The sequence below is a fragment of the Cynocephalus volans genome, chromosome 11, assembly GCF_027409185.1.
Source record: "Cynocephalus volans isolate mCynVol1 chromosome 11, mCynVol1.pri, whole genome shotgun sequence".
Taxonomy (NCBI): domain Eukaryota; kingdom Metazoa; phylum Chordata; class Mammalia; order Dermoptera; family Cynocephalidae; genus Cynocephalus; species Cynocephalus volans.
Window position 1 is genome coordinate 58145866 of NC_084470.1, and position 21432 is coordinate 58167297.

General features: G+C 38.4%; 1 protein-coding gene across 8 annotated transcripts in view; it reads right to left on the reverse strand.

The window, feature by feature from the left end:
• The window catches only part of SMARCC1 (SWI/SNF related, matrix associated, actin dependent regulator of chromatin subfamily c member 1), a 195822-nt gene extending 182389 nt beyond the window's left edge, over positions 1–13433 (reverse strand). For all 8 annotated transcript variants that reach the window (XR_010024852.1, XM_063113542.1, XM_063113541.1 and 5 more), the window contains exons 1-2: positions 13141–13433; positions 6532–6651 (exon numbers count right to left, since the gene is read on the reverse strand). Coding sequence is in view for 7 of the 8 variants with exons in the window: in XM_063113542.1 (XP_062969612.1) it covers positions 6532–6651; positions 13141–13335 (315 nt within the window). In the remaining variant the exon portion in view is untranslated. The remainder of the gene's footprint in view (positions 1–6531; positions 6652–13140) is intronic.
• Between the last annotated feature and the right edge of the window lie 7999 nt (positions 13434–21432).

Below are 21432 nucleotides of genomic sequence, written 5' to 3' on the forward strand. Positions count from 1 at the left end.
TCAACACACAGCTAAAGTACTTGTCTCCACGAGAAATTCCATTTTAGAAGTAAGCAAAGGATAACAAATTAGTCCTAGTGTAGAGTTTAAATGGTGGGAACAGCAAATAATCCAACACGGAACTCAAAGAAAAAACAAAGTACCCGCAACCAGAGACAAAGTTTCATATAAACTAGTAAAGGTCTCATTTCAAAGAACACCTATAACACAGAAAGACCAGAAGTCCCCTAGGATACTAAGCCAGAAAGGGGGGAGGGACAGGGGCCTCAGCAATGCCTCCAGACACCCACAAACAATCCTGAGGGTGGGGGACACCTGCAGCCAGCCCAGCGGTGACCACCAAGCCACCACAGGAAGTGCCCCAGACTTTACCAAGGAGGGCTGGTGGGGGACCTCAGGCCTTGACAATGCACCCCCAACGCATGCAACCAACCCAGCAAGAAGAGCCCTGGGTTCCCAAGCTGGGATGGTGGGGGGCGAGGGCTTTTACTCACCCCCCTGGCATCTGCACCCAGCCCAGCAATGACCAAGCCACAGCTGGAAGCCCCCCAGTCTCCCCTATGGGAATGAGGGGAGTTCCCACAGGCCTCAATCCCACCCATCCTCCTCCCTCCTTCTTCCATCCCATTTCCTTCCCCTTTCCCCTCTCCCCCTCTGTCCCAACTGCTCCACAACAACATCCTAGAATGTAAAAAGTAATATTAATAAAATTTCATTTTCTTTAAAAAATTAATTAAATAAATAATAAAAATAAAAACTACATATGGTAATTGATAATTTTATACTGAGAAAAAAATAAAATCAAAATAAAATAAAACTACAGTGAGGGGCTGGCTGGTTAGCTCACTTGAGAGAGGGTGGTGCTAGTAACCACCAAGGTCAAATAAAATTCAAAAACAAGCAAAACTACACTATTTTGTTCAGAAAATAAAAAAGCAGGGCTGAGCCCGTGGCGCACTCGGTAGCGTGCTGCGCTAGCAGCGCGGCGACGCTCCCGCCGCCGCGGGTTCGGATCCTATATACGGATGACCGGTGCACTCCCTGGCTGAGCGCCGGTCACGGAAAAAAAAAAAAAAAGAAAATAAAAAAGCAAATGGCTGGTTAGTTCAGCTGGTTAGAGTGCAGCTTTATAATCTCAAGGTCATGGGTTCAGATTCCCGTACTGGCCAGCCACAAAAAAATTAAAATAAAAAACTATACTATATTGTTTAGAGATGCATGCAAACATGCTAATACCTAAAAGAAAAGCAAGGAAAAGATTACCTCTAGGGGGAAAAAGGTTTATGATTGGGGAAGGGATACATTAAGAGTTTCTGGATTGTTGGCAATGTTCTATTTCTGACCTGGATTATGGTTAAACGGGTGTTCTCTTTGTAATTATTTAAGTCAAAATTTGTTTTACTCATTTTCTGTATGTTAAATTTCACAATAAGAAATTATAAAGAAATGAAACTAAATCATTGCTCCACAAAGTAAACTCCCCACACCATTTCACTTAAATTGCTGCTTATAGTGTACTCTCATCAGAGTTCTAAGCAACAAACTGAAAGGCTCACTTCCAATACTCATACAATACTTATGTTCTCCTTTCTAGTCTCACGTTCCCAAAGATAGTCTCTCTGTTCTGAAATACATACTATGGCAGAGTAAAAGTAGGTCAGGAAAATGCTACATTTTTACTCTAGTTGCAAATTAAATTATTAATTTTTTAAGTGCAATGACAAGTTTAAAATCTTGGACATCTAATAAACACATTTAAAATCTTCAGTTACTTTAGACTCTGACTTGACGTTCTAGTCTTCTAGGTCTTAGAGCTTTGCTGTTTTCTAAACATGAAAGCTAATGATCTATTTTAAAAAGAAGAATATAGCTGGTCAGTTAGCTCAGTTGTTTAAAGTGTGGTGCTGGTAACACCAAGGTCCAGTGTTCAATCTCTGTACCAGCCAGCAAAAAATATAAAATAAAAAAATAAGAAATAAAAGGCAGAATGGAAAAATGAGCCTATTCTGTTATTACAATCATGTTTATGTTATGTATGCACATGTACCCAAGCCTTGACGGGATTATATAAATTCTTAATTTTAGTGGAGGTGAAAATATTTTTTTCTTGCCTCAATTCACAATACATTTACCTATGCAATATATTTTTAGTCTTATAAAATCCTTTATTCTTTCCAAATCTTTCTAACTTCTCAGTTAGCATTTGATAGAATATACCCTGTGAGCCTTAAGTGATATACAGTATGATTTGGGTACAAGTAGTATATAAACTTCCACTTTCATTTAAAAAGGAAAAAAAAAAAAGGAATCAGCCCAAATAGTGTAATCTTATACCAGTACTGCTTATTCAGGAAAAAAAAAACTTTTAAAGATAAATTGCTTACATGTTTCACTAAAACATTCTTTGCTCTATTAACTGTCTCCCTCATCCATTTTTGTTCTACACCATTACAAAATATATCAATCCCTTTGATTTGTAATAATGCTGAACACTATTTTCAGAGAAAGAAAAGTATACGTGGTGCCACTGGCACTAAGCCATGAATTATTTTTTTTTATTTTTTTATTTTTTTGTCGTTTTTTCGTGACCGGCACTCAGCCAGTGAGTGCACCGGTCAGTCCTATATAGGATCCGAACCCGCGGCGGGAGCGTCGCCGCGCTGCCAGCGCAGCACTCTACCAAGTGCTCCACGGGCTCGGCCCAGCCATGAATTATTTTTAATTATGGCTTATGCTTAAAAATATTCTTCCCTAATCTTTAAAATCTAGAGGTAAATAATGGTTTAGTTCACAGGGAGCAAAGCCCTTTATAAATATCATTTTTAAAACCCTCATACATTCCTAATTAGGAATACCAATATAAAGTAAGTCATAATATATAAAATACTTTATATCATGTTATGTGTAAATTTTATTCTAAATTACGTTATACTTGATGAAGTACAATCAATATGTACAATGTTTTAAACAACTGAAAACTTCAACCAGCTCCATATTTTATCATTCTAATCTAATTCACAATTTAAGAGAACAGGAAATAAACACACCTATTTAGAGGTAAAGGAATATGGAGATTTCAAATGATTCAGAAAAAAAAATATATAAGTATACACATACAGAAAAAGAGAATAATAAAGCAAATTATTAAAATGTTAACAACTGGCCATTCTGAGTGAAGGGAAAATACAAGTCCTCTGTACTATTCCTGCAAATGTTTACTTTGAAATAATTTTTCATTTATAAAAGAGTTATCAAAAAACCTCAGTCACAAGGTGCGGAAAATGAAATGTACTGATTATCCAGTTGAGTAATTCCCATTAGTAAAAAAGCATGGACTAAACATCTAAAATTTATTTATAAATTATACATGTGTACTTAACAACAATGCTAATATATTAAGTATATATAATACAAATCATACAATAAAAAGTAGATATTTTAAAGGGTTAAGCTAAAAACGAAATCAAAAGGAATTAGGTCCAGGGTTCAATCCCTGCTAACAACCAGCCACCTAAAAAAAGAAAAAAGAAAAAAATAGAAGGAATGCTCTTGCTGTACAATTGTGGCTTCAACCAGTACCAAGTAAGTCCCTAATCTCTTCCTCCAATTCATCCTTTTCCCTAGAACCCCACATCTGATTTCCTACTATAATATGGGATTTCCAAACCTGAGGTGCCTATAGGAGATCCAATCTCAATAGACTAAACTGAATATCTTTCTCCAAAAACCTTTTACTCTGGTTTTCTCCTTAGTGCTAAAGGTATCTGACTGCTCAGGACAGTCACCCCAGTCAATTCTTTCTTATTCCAGCCCTACAAGCCCCTCTCCCCCAAGAAAATCACAAAGTTCTATCCCCTTAAACTCTTCCAATTCCTTTCTGTCCTCTTTGAATACACTGCTTCCTCCACAGGCCTTCACCACAGCTCACTTGGATGATGAGAGTATCTTCTTCATGGAGAACTAGCTTTCAAAGCCTCCAATTTCAACAGCTTCCGAGACATTCTTCACACTAAAGCCTGAGGGGTTATTCTAAAACCCAAAATTGACCAAGCCACTTTCTACTTTCCTCTGTGATGTGGTTCCCCATCACCTTCAAGATAAATGCTACATACTTCTAGCACTTTTATCACTGATTCTAGCCCATCTCTCTGTCTGTAGCCCATCTCTCACTTTTATCACTGATTCTAGCCCATCTCTCTGTATATAGACCATCTCTCTGTCTACTGCCCTATATCTCAGCTCCAGTCATGTTGAACTATCTGCAACTATCTTAAGGTACCTAATTTTTCCAGGCCTTAACACTTTTACACATTGTTACCACTGCCTGAAAATCTCATCCTCCAGCATTTACCTGAAGCACTCATATTCAGCTTTCAAGACTCAATTCAAATGTCCTGTCCCATGGAAAGCATTTCCTGAGATCGCCAGGAAAGTGAAAGGCACAATTCACATAGTACACTAGAGTGTGAGCTCTCTGAGGACAAACAACACATTGTATTACTCTTTGCATCCATTCTCAGAAATTGGTGCATAAGCAAATGCTTAACATTTGGTGAGCTCAAATAGTAGGAAAAAGAAGCACTTTCAAATAAATTTTGCTAATTAAAAAACAAAAACAAAAAACAAATAAATTTTGCTGGGATAACTAGATAACCACATGGAAAAAGACAAAAATTGATCGATTTCTCATACTAAATACCAGGATAAGTTCTAAATGGATCAAAGTTAAATGTAAAAAATAAAACCATACTAGTACTACAAGAAAACATGATTGAATTTCGTTATAACCTAAGAATGGGGAAAGCTTCTTAAATATGATTCAAAAACATATCAACATATTTAAATGAAAATAATTGTCTGGATGGCAAAAACACTATAAGCAAAGTAAACACATTTAATGCAAGACCAGTAAAACAATATTATTTCTTATTCTCAATTATATCTGAAAGATCAGTGAGTTGTTAAAACAGAAAGTTCAGGGCTGAGCCCGTGGCGCACTCGGTAGCGTGCTGCGCTAGCAGCGCGGCGACGCTCCCGCCGCGGGTTCGGATCCTATATAAGAATGACCGGTGCACTCCCTGGCTGAGCACCGGTCACGAGAAAAAAAAAAAAAGAAGAAGAAAGTTCAGTGATGAAAAAAGACACCCCCCAAAAAAGGCCTATCAATCACAGATTCAAAAGAGGCAGCAGACTGGAAACTGCAATAACTCAAATCAGTGAATTGAAACACAAGAATTATTCCATGTACTGGCCAGTCACTAAAAAAAAGAGAGACGAAAATTATAAGAAAAGACACGGCAGATATTTCCTGAAAATTTAATATCAGCACAGAGTTCAAAAATACAAACAAAGGGGCCGACCTAGTGGCTCACTCGGGAGAGTGCGGCGCTGGGAGCACAGCGGCTCTCCCGCCACAGGTTCCGATCCTATATAGGGATGGCCGGTGCACTCACTGGCTGAGTGTGGTGCGGCAACACCAAGCCAAGGGTTGCAATCCCCTTACCGGTCACAAAAAAAGACCAAAAAAAAAAAAGGAGTATAAGAAAAGCAGAGAAGACTAATAGACTGAATACTCTTTGAGCTAAAGAAAAATAATTGAATCTTCAAATCATGTATTATCACAACTATTTCTGAATATTTCTGAATTTCAAAGGTCAAGAAAAAGTTTCAAAAGATCAGTATATAAAACAGGGGGTCTGGCTGGTTAGCTCACTTGGTTAGAGTGTGATGCTGATAACACCAAGGTCCAGGGTTAGATCCCTCCTGTAACAGCCAGTCTCTCCCCTGCCTCCCAAAAATGGAAATCAAAAGGTAGTATCAGATTTTTCTCTCTACAAAATCAAATATTAAAGACAGAACAAAACCTACAGATTCCAAAAGGAAATAAAGCATAACCCAATATTTCTATGTCACATCAAACTATCAGTCAAAATACGAATTGCAAAGGCAACAGAATTATATTCTGATACAAACTCAGAAAGTATCCCACCTACAAAACATAAAAATTCCACACAATAGTATTCTAGCCAGAAGACCTGAATCAGGAGAAAGAATGGAGAAGACATGGTATAGTACACTACAGGGAACTGCAACACAGTAATATTAATAGTTAAGTGTTTATAATGATTGTTGCAATGTTTAATGTAAATGTTAAAAGACTCCTGAAAAAGAAGCTTCCTATGGCTAAAATATAATAATATCCTATAACTAAAATTCTGTTGAGGTTTCATCTCTTTTTTACTTTTTAAAAATTCTATAGGCTAGGACTGGCCCATGGCTCACTCGGGAGAGTGTGGTGCTGATAACACCAAGGCCACGGGTTCAGATCCCTATATAAGGATGGCCAGTTAGCTCATTTGGGAGAGCATGGTGCTGACAACACTAAGTCAAGGGTTAAGATTCCCTTACTGGTCATCTTAAAAAAAAAAAAAAAATTCTATAGGCTAGCAGCAGCACAGGAAAACAGTTGTAGGCTGCACCCAAGAGAATAGAGACTCTAGATGCCCCAGTATTATAAGCTGATGTACTTACAGGGAGTTTGGTGAAGGCAGGGTTGGTAACATGCTTCCCAAAGGCATCTTCCTGGAACTGGAGAAGCTGCACCACCAGTCCAGCCAGTGTCTTATTGGTAGGAGCATCTGCATGAACATACTGCAAGATAAAGACAGGGATTCAAAAACTGGTACAATCGCTGCAGAAGAGAATGTTGGCTTTCTTCCTAGTATCTACTAAGCACTGGCACTGTGGCAGATTTATAGAACATGCTCTCTGCTGTAAAGGAGCTTACAAAAACAAATATGTGTATGCATGTAAAAATGATTAAGATGGTAAATTTTATGTCATGTGTTTTTTACTACAAAAAAAAAAAAAAGAAAAGAAAAGTAATCCACACTGACACAGAGAATGTCAAAAGGCCAAACTAGTGGTAGAGACAGCAAGGTAGCTTCATAGCAAGGAAAGATAATGGGTAACATGAAAGGGAAAGCATAAATTAGTGAATTAAATAAAATGTAAAATTTTAATTTAGTATTAAATGTTCAATATCACATTGAGAAGCCAATACACTCAATTAAAAAAAATATATATTAAACCTCAAATTTTGAGGAGAAACATCTATACTTCTTCCCTTTCAGTTTCGTTTTTTCTTTTTTTGTGACTGGTAAGGGGATCGCAACCCTTGGCTTGGTGCTGTCCGCACCGCGCTCAGCCTGCGAGCGCACCAGCCATCCCTATATGGGATCCGAACCCGCGGCGGGAGTGCCACTGCGCTCCCAGAGCCGCACTCTCCCGAGTGAGCCACAGGGTCAGCCCCCCCTTCAGTTTCACAAAAGATAACAGGGCTGGCCAACTGGTTAACTAGATTGGTTAAAGTGCGGTGCTGATAACACCAAGGTAGGAGTTGGATCCCTGTATATGTCGGTTGCCAAAATAGTAAAAAATTAAATTTAATTAATTAATTAAAAGAAATAAAAGTTATTGAACAACTAAATTGTCTTCCTGGAGCAAACCTCCTTCCAAGTACCAGCCAACATTTCAAGGTTAATGTGGTATGTTTCTATTACAATATTTTTTAAATGAGTGGTGTATGGCAAAATGACATCAGCTGAAAAGTCTACAATTACTTACATTAAGTTGAATGGCTCTCAATTTGTGCTACTGCCAATCAAAGACACAGCATAATATAAAACGGCAATCATTCTTAAGCATAATAGCCTCTCAAATTTTCATCTGTTGAGGTGCATTATATTCCCACTGTAAATGATGTAGCCAACATTCAGTTAACTGCTGAAGACTAGCATTTTGTAAGAATGTTTTATTTCACATGAAACCTTTTAGACTAGAGGTCAGCAAAATCCAGCCAGCTTCCTATTTTTGTGTGCCCCACAGCTAAGAATGTTTTTTACATTTTTAAATAATTGGGGAGAAAATTTTTTAAAAGAATATTTCATGACACTTGACAATTATATGAAATTCAAATTTGAGTGTCCATAAATAAAGTTTTATTGAAGTACAACACATTCATTTATGTATCAACTACAGCTGCTTTTGTGCAACAGTACAACAGCAGAGTTGAGCTGCAACTGAGACTGCATGTTCCACAAGGCCTAAAAGATTCACTAGCTGGCCTTTTACAGAAAAATTCTGCCTATTCATTTTCTAGATCACTCCTTCTTAGCCCTACAAAAAACTTCCTTATATTAGTTTGAGGGTGTTCCGTAAGAATATATTTCTACTTGGTCACAAAATGACCCACATATGGCAAACATGAGTCAAACACTGGAGACAAGTTTCACACAATTAAGCACATGTCAACTTTGTCAGTCTAAAATAATGGTTCTCAAATTTTAGCATGCAATAGAATCAACTGATTGTTAGCTGCAACCCCAGGGTTTCTAATAGGTCTTTAATTCAACAGGTCAGGCCCAAGAATTTGCATTTCTCACAAGTCCCCAAGTGACATTACTGGTCTGGGCACCACACTTTAAGAAACACTAGACTTTTTTAAAAAATCCATTTCAGCTACTAGTATATATCTCAGTTAACAAATGAATTTTATAATAATTTAAAAGTTAAAAACCAGTTAAGCAATTTTTTTAATCTTAAGAACTACTTAAAATTCCCGTTTCCTATAATTTATTGCCAATTCCCAACAAAAACTAGCAAGTCTAGTTTTTTGAAGAACTATACCCTTCCAAGTGAGAATTCAACATCATTTTTTTCCAATTTACTTGACATAGTAAATCTTTAATAAATAACACTCAATTGGTAAATAATTAGCAAGTAAAACTTAACACAGTATAACCTTTAATAAAGAATAAACTCTGCAAGCTTATCCTACAGAACTGGCAAAATGCATTGTACACATCCACAAAGTAACTTAATAACCTTTAACAAATACACGTTACCCAAAGGGGTCATATAATGTACTGCAGTTTTTGTGCAACATAAAAAAGTGATGTAAAAAAAAATAACCATAATTCTTTACTTTTCAGGTAACTGTAGATAACTGAACAATGCCAAATTCTAAAGCTAAAAAAGACAACATCCTGAGGGAAAGATGTTCAACTGGAATCAAATGGACCTTCCAGGCAAAAAGTAATTTTTAATAACTATGGTAAATATAGCTTTGTATATACCCTAAACTTCATTACTTATACATGTTTCATTCAATATATTCTGTCATTCAGAATAAGAAAGGTTTCATGTGGAAACCCTATAGTTTTAGAATAAAGATGGCCAGGTTAAAGCCCAATCAAACCGTAGGTATTTTCAAGTCCAATTTTTAAATTATAAAATATTTTACCGGCCAGCTGCTAAAAATAATAAATTATAAAATATTTAACTCTGATTAGATATTTATTCCCAAATCACCCTGAAAATAACTAAACATGAAAATGCATGTAAGAGATGACATATCTAATTCATAAATGAAATTTAATATTAATTTGTTAGTGTAAAATATACCTGCACCCCCCTCAAAAGGCAGCCAATGCACAACTTTAGCTTTTCAAATCAACTCTTAAAAATTTCAAAATTTTAACATTCTATTTAACCAATAAGAATGAAACAGATTGACCACAGGCTATATCGCATAAGTATCACTACCAATTCATATTTATATAATCCCTCCCATCTTCAAGAACTATCTCACTTGATTCTAACAATAGTCCTATGAGAGTCACAGCCTTACTCCCAACTTATAAATGAAAAATTAAACACACAGAAAGCAAGTGATCTGATCAAGGGCATCACCAATTACCAGCCAAGAGGAGTACTGAACTCACATATTCCAATCAAATGTAATGTTCATTTCACTATCCCATACTGATATGAGATTTCATTCAACTGCTTCCAAAAATATCACATAACATATGAAAAATTCCTAAAAGCTTTCCAAACACTGAATCTTAATTAGGAAAAAAAAAATTTAATGATTATATAGACTAAGTTATAAGCATCTTATCTTTTGATCAAAAAAAGTTCAATACCATGTTTTAAGAAAACAAAACTCATTAGTCTCAAAGTATTTCAATTAGGAAAGTCAGGAAGATATGTTCAGAAAGTTTTATCAATTTTTTAAATATTATCTACAGCATTAATGAAGTATCAAAAGTTAAACCTGACCTTAAACAATCCTATTGCAGGAAATGTTCCATTAAAAAAAACCATTTAACTCTCTTTAATTGTCAAATAATTTGTGTAAAGGGTATAAAAATATCTTCATTAAGCAATCTAGCCTAATTTTAGTAATCATCCTGAAATCTTAAATCTTATTTCAGAAATACGCCAAACTTTGGGAAGAAACGTACCTGGGAATTTAATGGCTTATAGATATACTTCACATCCGAGGTATTTGCGTTGAATCAGTTTGATATCAGCATTGGTAATGTTTTATAATATGAAAACCACTCAGAATCTATGGACAGAAGTACAGCCCTCATCTTTATCAAATTTAGAATGTAGGACATGCACCCAATAATACACAGAAGGCAGCTTAGAAAGGAGATGAACAAGCTTCTGCAATGCTGCAGGACTTAAAATGCAACCTCCCTCCGGCAAGCAGTTAACCCTCCCTGTGCTTCAGTTCCTCTTAGTTAAGGCTAAGGTGGTCACCTCATCTGGACTCCTTTGGCTTAGTTGAAGCTAATCCTAGTCATAAAGTATTCACTGTGTTGCTAAACCAAATTTATCAACGAAGTTAAATGAGTAGGTTCCTAAACTTGTTAATCACTCAACAAATATTTACTGAGCACCTACTAAGTGCATTTAGAAAACAATGATAATGAAAGAAGTTCCTTTATTTTGAATTCATCTGGGTTGTACAAGTAGGTTTACTAACTTTTCCACTAGAGTGTGAGTTCCTACAAGAAACAAATTATGTGTAGCAAAAAAAATTTGGACTTTTGACCCAGGCAAAATCTTCACTGAATCTCAAAATCTACCACTCCTGTGATCTTAGAGAAGTTCTTAAATCCAGAGCCTTGGGTTCCTCTCATTTGTAGAATAAGGTAAATAATATCTATCATTCAGGACTGAGGACATATCATATGACAGATGCTCAGTTGTTCCCTGATGCATGGATAAATCCATCAATAAAAATGGAACTAGCAATGTTACGCTTACTTCATATAAGTTGCCCACATTTAAACTAATTGCTTGAAAATGCAGTATTAAACGTAATAAAATGTTTAGTTAAACCCATCAATGTGTACACACAGTAGCAATGTGTAGAAAAGAATCAAAGAACCTTCTGATTAGTATGAATTCTGGCTGTCAGGCCTAAGAGATACACAATTCTGAGTCTGAGTAAACCCAAGAAACACATATACTCTTGCTTTCCAAAGCCCTGAGAAAGGCTGGAGGGTTAGCTCAATTGGTTAGAGTGTGGTGTTGTAACACCAAGGTCAAGGGTTTGGATCCCATACTGGCCGCTGCCCTCCCCCCACCCCCCAAAATAAACCGCAAAGTCCTGAGAAGTCAAACCTAACTTTGACTTTGTCTCTAAAGCCTCAGGGACACTGAATCAACATTAGTGCAGTGGTAGAACAAACCCTTCAGTCTGCCTCTCACCCACCCAAACAAATGTCTGAAGGATTATCCAAGCCTAAAGCCACCCTCTTAAAGCTGAGCCCAATCTGATATACACTGAGAGTTTGAAGAGGTAGAAATGACTATTATTTGCCTTTTTCCACTCTCTTCCTTCATATTCAAAGGAATGTGTCTCCTGAGCATTTTTGTTGTTGTTTTAAAGTTTCATTGAATTTAAGACCCAAAGCATTGGCTGGAGGGAACATGTTTAAAAAAATTAACAACTGTTTTCATAACATTCAGTTTCTTCAGCCAATTCCAGAGGCTCTACTGCCTACACACAAAAATGACCAATTTATCACTATATAAGGAAGGGCAATACTCTCGTTTGATTACGTGCAGATGAAAACAACCTACAGTCCCAAAAGTGACTTGAGGGAGGGAAAAAAATTCAAAGCATCTAAAAATATAATTATTGTCCCTCACTTCCTCAAACTTGTGATATGAAATGGTCATTTTTTTTTTTTTGAAATGGTCATTTCTGAAAGTACCACAGTGTAATGTCAAAGAAACCAAGATCTTAGCCCATGCCTAACAACTGTCAAAGGCTGACAGTCTTCAAATGATTAAGTTCCTAAACTAGTTATCTTTTCATTCACTCAACACATATTTACTAGGCGACTACTAAGGGCGAAGCATTAAGTACCAATCATGTTCCAGGACACGCTGTACGCACAGGCCCCACAAAGCTCTTGCCCCTGTGCTATGGCCCTCAATGGGGGGAAGTACAGAACTGAAGAGGGTGCTCCGGAAATTTGGGGGAAGTGTTTTCCGCTACTAAAAAACATTTGTTATAAATAAGGGGTTAAGTCACAACTTTGAAAACCACTAACGCAGCGGAACTTACATTCCAAAGGTACGAGAAACAAACGAAGAAATAATTTCAAGAACTGGCAAATACTTCTTCTATAAAGTGGGGAGCTCTAATATAAATTGGGTTCTCAGAGAAGGAAAGAACACGTTATGTACAAGTGAACACTGTACTCTTGTACTCACACCATACGTAACCAAAAGCACAATGAAGTTAAAAACTCATTTTAATAGTTCTCATCAATACCATGATTCATGATGTTAACCTGTTTTTAACTTCCTGGTACAATCGTCCACAGTCTTTTAGCAAATCAACAACAGGTAGCAAAACCTTGGTTACCTCAACACTTTCAAAACTAGTCTCTAAACAAAACATGAAGCTGCTTTTATCACACTGGCTCAGAGAGTTCTTAAAGATCATTGTTCACACACCTAACAAAAGAGAAGATTCACACCCTCCGGGTTGCTGAGCTCGACCCGCTCCTGCACACCAGGGGGAGCAGGGGATTTCGCCCGCGGTGCAAGGGCTCCGAGGAAAGAAGCCCGGGACCCGAGTCAGGCCCGGGACGCGCCGGCGCCGAAAGCGTACGGCGGGGGCGTGGCGGTCCCGGCGCCTGCCTTTGTTGTCCCTCGCGGCGCGCGGGGGGGGGGGGGGAGGGGCGGCCTGAGGCCCGCGAGGTCAGCAGCCGTCCCTGGTCCCCGTCGCGCGGCCTCCCGACTCCCACGAGCGCGCGAACCCACCTTCTTATAGTGCTTGCCCAGCCAAACCCGCACCGAATCCAGCTGGGACACCGTCTCCGGGCTCTCCCAAAACTTGCTGGCCGGACCCCCGTCCTTCCGCCGATAAACTGCCAGGCCCACGGCCGCCGCCGCGCCCCCCACGCCCGCAGAGCCCGCTACCACCCCCGACCCGCCGCCGCCCGCCGCCGCAGCCATCGTCTCCGTCTGCCGTCCCTGCCCCCTGGCCTGCCGAGGCCCTCGCAGCGTTTCCCGGTCGCCCGCGCGCGCCCGCGCGCGCAGCCACCACCACCGCCTCCCGGCCCCGCCCAGCCAACCCCTTTCCGGCGCTGATGCCCGGCCCCGCCCTACTTCGGGACGGGCGCCGTAACCGACGCTAGCACGCGCATACGCATGCGCAACACGCTTCGACGTGCTTTGCGTCTGGCTCTCGCCCGGGTTCTGCGTGGAATCGTTTTATGCGGTCGACAACTGCGTGGAGAATGTGTGTCATCGCCTGCCGCCGCCGGAGAGAATAGTTCTGGTGTGAGCATGCCGAGCGGAAAGCCGGTTAGGGTGTTGAATGCTGGCCAAGGGCCCCGCACGCGGAGAGTCTGCGCCGTCCTCTGTAAAACATCATCTGGGACGCCCAGGCCGCGGAGTTTCTTCGGCTTCACAGCCCTTCCGCCCCCTGTGGCTCCAGCCACAGTACTTTATTCTTGCCTTGGGGACTTGCACCAGCTGTTCCCGCGATCGTGACAGGTCTTCCTTTCTGATTTTTACTTAAGAGGCGCTTTCAAATTCGTTCTTCGGAAAGCCGATTCCTTACCACACAATATTGAACACCCACTCGGCATTTTCTGCGTAGTATTCACCACTACCTGGTATTTTTCTTGTTCATTTTCTTATCGTCCACATAAATTACATGAGAACCTAATCTTGACTTGTTCACGGGTGTATCCTCAGCGCTGGAAACAGAGCCTGTTATCTAATAGATGTTCAATAAATATTTGATGAATGAATGAATGGCCTACATAGAGGCAGACAGGTTTTAAATTATTAACAAAGTATAATTGGCCCTAATGGAGCTATAAACATAATGATATATGATCTAGAGCAGCAAGTGATTAATCGCTTGTGAAAAAGTCTGCCGAGTTTTGTGAGACCTTTTTAAAATGAATAGAATGTGATCAGGGAGGAAAGGACATTCTGGACACACGAAGACAACTGGAATAAAGGCGTTGAACTGTGAAAGCATGCTTTGTGAATCTCTCTTATAAGCGTAATTTGGTTGTGGCAATGAATTTTTACTTTACCTTTAAGCATTGGGAAACCAGCTTTAACAGAGAAATGACATGATCAGATTTATATATATATTAGGAAAATAACAATTGCAGGTGTGTGAACGATAGATTAGAGGAAAAAAGACTGGGGAAAGATGACCTGATAAACAGTCTAGGGCAGAGAGAATGAGAATAAAATAGGACTAAGATAGGATCATGCCCTTTAAGAATTTAGACTCCTGAAGTATTGATAATAGCTGATGTTCATGGAGCACTTATTACATGCCATGCTCTGTACTAAGAACACCTGCATTACTGCAGATAAAGAAAATGAGAGGGCTGGCCCGTGGCTCATTTGGGAGAGTGCTAACACCAAGGCCACAGGTTCGGATCCCTATATAGGCATGGCGGGTTTGCTCACTGGCTGAGCGTGGTGCTGACAACACCAAGTCAAGGGTTAAGATCCCTTTACCGGTCATCTTTAAAAAAAAAAGAAAGAAAGAAAAGAAAATGAGGCACAGAGAAGTTAAGTAATGTGCTAGCAAGTATTAGAGACAGGTTTTTGAACCCAAGAATTAGACCCTGGAGTACTACTCTCCCCCTTCCCAAGCACAATGTGTTTTCTGTTAATAACATGTGACCAGAGCAGAGAAAATCGACTGGAGAGGTTCAGAAAGCTATTTCATTTGCCTACAGCCATGGAGAGGGAAATTACTTTTTCCAGGACAGTGATATTTCAACTTTTTTGCTCAAGTAAAATAATTTAGAAAATTATATACTTCACTTTTTAGAAAAACATCTAAAATTTTTCCTTTTTTGGGGGGGTGGCTGCCCGGCATGGGGATCTGAAGCCTTGACCTTATTGTTACAACACCATGCCGTGTGGTAGCCTTATAATACCAAAGTCACCGGTTTGGATCCCCATACTGGCCAGCCACCAAAACCAAAAAAACCTTGGTGTTATAACAGCGGGCTGTAACCAACTAAGCTAACCAGCTAACATCATCAAAAATTAAATAATTGTTAGAGCACAGCCTTGTAACACCAAGGTCAAGGGTTCGGTTCTCCACACCAGCCAGAGACCAATAAATGAATAAATAAATAAAGGATACATTATAAAGATGGACATTTTTAATGAAATGGTTACATCACTTTTTTAAAGTTTTTCTTTTGAAACAATCTCATTGAAAAGTTGTGAATACAGTACAAAGAGCTTTTTCTTTTCGTGAACTATTTGAGAGTAAGATGCTGAAATTTTAATATTTCCTACAGACAATTATATTCTCTTACATAATCACAATACAATCGTTAGCACCAGTAAATTAACCCTGACACCATCCGCAGATCCCATTCAATTTTTTCCTGTTGCCCCGTAAGGTCCCTTATAGCAAGTTTCCAATTCAGAATCATGCACTGCACATCAAGTTTCAGGTCTCCTTCAGTCTGGAACAGTTGCTTAGTCTTTCTTTAACTTTCACAACATTGACACCTTTGAAGATTATAATAGTTATTTTGTAGAATGTTTTTCCATGTGAGTTTGTCTGATGTTTCTTCACGCTGTGTTCTTTTCATTGCATCCTATCAGGTGGCACATAATTTTGTTTCTTGTGTTACTTTGATGAGTTGACTAAGAGTATCTGCCAGACTTCTCTACTGTGAAATTATTCTTTCTGGGCCGGCCCGTGGCTCACTCGGGAGAGTGCGGTGCTGATAACACCAAGGCCCCGGGTTCGGATCCCATATACGGATGGCCGGTTCGCTCACTGGGTGAGCGTGGTGCTGACAACACCAAGTCAAGGGTTAAGATCCCCTTACCGGTCATCTTAAAAAAAAAAAAAAAAAAAAGAAAAATTATTCTTTCTGCCTTTGTAAATTATTAGTATTTTCTATGGAGGTATTTTGAAAGTACCCATAAGTTGGTCCCCAATCTATGATGGTTCGACTTAGAATTTTTCGACTTTACAATGGTGCAAAAGTGATGCTCATTCAGTAGAAATTGTACTTCAAATTTTGAACTTTGAGCATGGTGCTGACAACACCAAGATTCAGAGTACCATCCCTGTACCAGCTAGCCGCCAAAAAAAAAATTTTTTTTTTTTTTTTAAACTTTGATCTTTTGCTGGGCTAGCAATATGCTTTAGGATGCTGGTCAGCAGCAGTGAGCTGCAGCTCCCAGTCAACCAAGTGATCATGTTGAGGGTAAACAACTGATACTATACAGTGTTCCATGTTGCCAGTGTTTTTACGATATTGTGTTTTGTGTTTTGCATCATATCACGTCTAGAAAATGCTCATTTTTTACTTACAATATTTTCAATTTACAATAGGTTTATCGGAATGTAACCCCATCGTAAATCATGAAAATAACTGGAAACAATGTATTGAACTGTGAAACATGCTTCCTGAAACCCTCCTTAAGTCCATGGGGTATAAATGTAATTTGGTTGCAGCAGGGAATTTTGACTTTACTTATAAGTATTGGTAAGCATTTCACTTTGTATTGTAAGCTACCCTTCTTGGCTTCTACAATCCCATGCTAGGTCATTGTAAATATGGTTACTCATACCTCCCTCTCTTTTGTCTAATGACTTCAGGACTGAATTATTTGAGAAGGGATGATAGGGGAACAGAAAAGGCAAAAACATTACTCTTTTTCTGTTTTTGTTTTTATAACAATAATAACAGACAAATATGGGATTGGATGCACACTAAAGAAATCTTTTTTCAAAACTCAGCCTACCACCCCATCCACCTTCCTGACATTTATTTTATTTTATTTTTTGGCAGTTGGCTGGTATGGGGATCCAAACCATTGACCTTGTTGTTACAAGGCTGTGCTCTACCCGACTGAGCTAACTGGCCAGCCCCAAAAACATTACTCTTAGGGCCGACCCGTGGCTCACTTGGGAGAGTGTGGTGCTGATAACACCAATGCCATAGGTTCACATCCCTATATAGGGATTGCCCGTTCCTTTCTAAGTTTGGATTAACTTCCAACATTTTATCCTTTCCTCTTTTCATGTGAAGTAGTTTGCAGGTGTCACCTACTCTGAGACATCTTCATCTTTTCTTCAGTCATTTACCTCACTTATGTGTTTAAGTTTGGCTTTACTAAGTTCCTCTAGCTGTATGGTTAATCTCTCAAAAAGTATCAGTTGACACGAACATCAACTACATTGTATATTGATTAAAAAAAAAAAAAAGTGTAGGTGACCACATTCCCATGGTCAGCTATTTCTTCTACAACACCATTTACATTTGATTCGAATTTCACTTCCAGCTTTATAACTTTTCTTTCTTTGATGCACCTTTATCTTTGTTGGCTAATTTCCCAACAAACAATTTGTATGACAACAAATTACATAATTTAGATGAAATGGACAAATTCCTAGAAAGACACAAACTTCCAAAACTGACTCAAGAAGAAACAGACGATCCGGCTGGCCAGTTTCCTCAGTTGGTTAGAGCAAGGTGTTGATAACACCATGGTCAAGGGTTCAGACTGACCAGCTGCCAAAAAAAAAAGAAACGAGCAATCTGAACAGACCTATAAGAAGTGAAGAGATTGAATCAGTAATCAAAAATTTACCCATAAAGAAAAGCCTAGGCCAGATGGCTTCACCACTGAATTCTACCAAACATTTAAAGAAGGATTAATACCAATTATTCACAAACTCTTCAAAAATAGGAGGGAGTCCTTCTGAACTCATATTATGAGGCCAATATTACCCTAATACCAAAACCAGACAAAGACATCACAATAAAAATATAGATCAATATCTCATGAATATGGATGCAAAAATCCTCAAGAAAATACTAGCAACCAAATCCAGTAACATATAAAAAGAATCACACACCATGACTAACTTAAATTAATCCCAGGGACTCAAAGTTGGTTTAACATCTAGATATCAATAAATGTAATTATATTAAGGATACCTGGGATTTGTTTTTATCAGGTACGGTAAGGCACAGACACAGAAATTACTGTTGTAAAGGAAAAAGTTTGTTATACCACAGATTCCTAGAAATAGGAAGCATGGCAAGCCACACAAGGCCATATAGAGAAGCATCAGGGTCAGTCAGAAGGCCAGGGGAGCAACAGAAGAACATGGGCAAGAGCCTTTATTGTGGTTTCTGCAGGAAGGAATTGGTGAAACAGGATAAGCCTCAGGAAGAGCTACTTTGAATAATTTCAGCAGGCTCTGCTTGTTTGCATAAGAAAAGTCATGGTCACTGGCAAGTCTTTAGCTATCTCTAGGAATTGGCTAACCCTGGGAGGTGCAGTCCCTCAAGTGTTAGGAAGTCAAAACATCAAAATAGGGGAAATAAAAAAACATGATTAATACAGTAATACATTGCAGCAATAGAATTTTTAAAAATCACACGATCTTCTCAATAGCTGCAGAAAAAGCATTCGACAAAATCCAGCACCCTTTCATGATAAAAACACTAAACAAATTAGCAACAGAAAAGAACTTCCTCAACCTCATAAAAAACATCATGAAAAATAAAGGATATAGAGTAAGACACATAGAGGATAGGGAAGTCCTAACATATTTAATTAGATCCTAGGAGAGAAGAGAAAGAATGTAGCAGAAGCAATATTTGAAGGAAAAATACCTGATAATTTTCAAACACATTATTTCCAACAATAATCCTCATTTGGTCAAGAACCCCAAGAAGAGAAATTTTTTTAAAAAGCCATACTTAAACACGTCATAGTGAAACCTTTAGGTGACCCCATTTCCCCTCAGACCACAACATCATGGGCCATAACATTCATTATCTTCTACAAACAAAATGTTTAGGAAATGTAATCTATATGGAAACAATCACCCTCCAACCTTCCTGCCAAGGACCAGGCTGTTGGCAATACACTAAACTGGAAGGATAATATAATAATTATATATATATATATATATATATTTATTTATTTATTTATATTTATATTTATGTGTATATATGTTTGTATATGTTAAATATGTAAATATATAGGTATATGTTACATATCCTTGCTGTACACTTATGAAGTTCATACCTCCAGCAAGTCCAGGAACTGACTCTGAGGAGTATCTTGAGGTTGCCACTTCCACATTGCTTTCTGAAAAATGTTCTAAGAAGAAATTGTATATATTGATTACATAAGGATTGAAGACACTGAGTTCAACAGTGCTCATCACTCTCAACTATAATCTAGTTTCAACTGTCTGCTTTATGAATTAGCCATAGTAAGGTGGACTTTCTTCCCCTATAATAAATTATTACAATAATAATAATAATATCTAAAGTTTTGAAGACTTAGTATGTCCTAGACACTGTTCTAAGTTATGGGAATAAAGTACTAAACAAAATAGATCAAAATCCCTGCCCTTATGGAGCAAGCCAGTGTAGTAAAATATATACACAGTATATTAGATAGTGATAATTTTAAGGGGAAGAATATAAAGCATGGAAGAGGGATATGAAATATTGGGGGAGGGGTAGAAATTTTACATAATATTTTTAAAGAAAATCCCCTCGCTATCTGAACTTTCACTGTTCAAGTTAGAAACTGAAGAGATTTGTGTAGAAAGGATACTTGCTGGTTGATAAGATATTTACAGCCGTGATACTATATGACGGAGTGCAGATAGAAAAGAAATAAAGTCCCTGGGGCTGTTCAACATTTTATGATCACAGAGATGAAGAGAAGCTTAAAAAGATAAAAATAAAAACAAGAAGTAGCCAGGAAAAAAAAAACAAAAAAAACCCAAAAAATCAGATTAATATTCTGTTCTGGAAGCAAAGATAAGAAAATTTCAAGGAGGAGAAAGTACATGTATTACCTACCAGGAGCAATCAAATAAAATGAAGACTGAGAAACTATTGGCTTTAGCAACATGGGAGTCGTTGGTGACCTTAAAGAAAGGCAATTTGGTGGAAACAAAACCTGATTGTTTAATCTGATGAAAACTATGAATCTTCTTCCTCACCCCCCATACCTGTGTGTGTATGTACCCACAATTTTACATACAATTTCACAGGGGTTTCATGGACTCCAGAAGCCTATTATAGCTCCAAAGGCATCCGTCCATCTCAACTTAAAAATCTGTGGAAGGAGTTGAAGGAGTGAAGTGAGGGATTAGAAAACTGGGTGGGAGGATAGATCACTGAAGGAGAGAAAAAAATTCAACTCACATCTCTATGCTATTCAAATATTTTAAACAACTGCATATCTTTTTTCCTTTTTTGGAAGCAGCTGGCTGGTACAGGGACCTAGCCCTTGACCCTGGTGTTATCAGCACCACGCTCTACCAAGTGAACTAACTGGCCAAGTCCATACATTTTTTTTCTTTTTTTTTTGGTGACTGGCCAGTACAGGGATCGAACCCTTGATCTTGGTGTTATAATACTTCGCTCTAACCAACTGAGCTAACTGGCCTGCTCCCATGCATATCTTTTTTTAATAAAAAAAGTTAATTAAAACAAAACTCTGGGGCTGGCTGTTTAGCTCACTTGGTTGGAGCAGTGTTATAACACCAAAGTCAAGGATTCAATCCCTGTACTGGCCAGCCGCCAAAAAAAAGAGAAAAAAAAGCTTTATTGAAGCTTCCATCAGTACACTTTTTTTTTTTTTTTTTTTTTTTTGGTGGCTGGCCAGTCAGGGATATGAACCCTTAACCTTGGTGTTATCAGCACCATGCTTTCCCGATTGAGCTAATCAGCCAGCTCCAATACATCTTTAATACTTAATTAACTCAGTGTGTGTATGTTTATATTTATTTAATTTCTCTAACACACAAAGCTCTTTAGTGCCTTAGTAGCTTTGCACATTTTTTGTCTGCCCGGAATGTTTCTCCTTATCCCACCTTTGCACTACCTGCTAATTCCTTTTCTTTTAGTTCTCAAGCATCACCAAGGTAGAGAGGTTTCCCCATCAGACATTGGTCCACACTCCCAACAGCCATTCTTTGCTACAGAGCACTGATTTTGATAGGTAGACGGTTCAGGAAGTGCTTCCTATCCCTCGGTCCCAGGGGATAAACCTTCA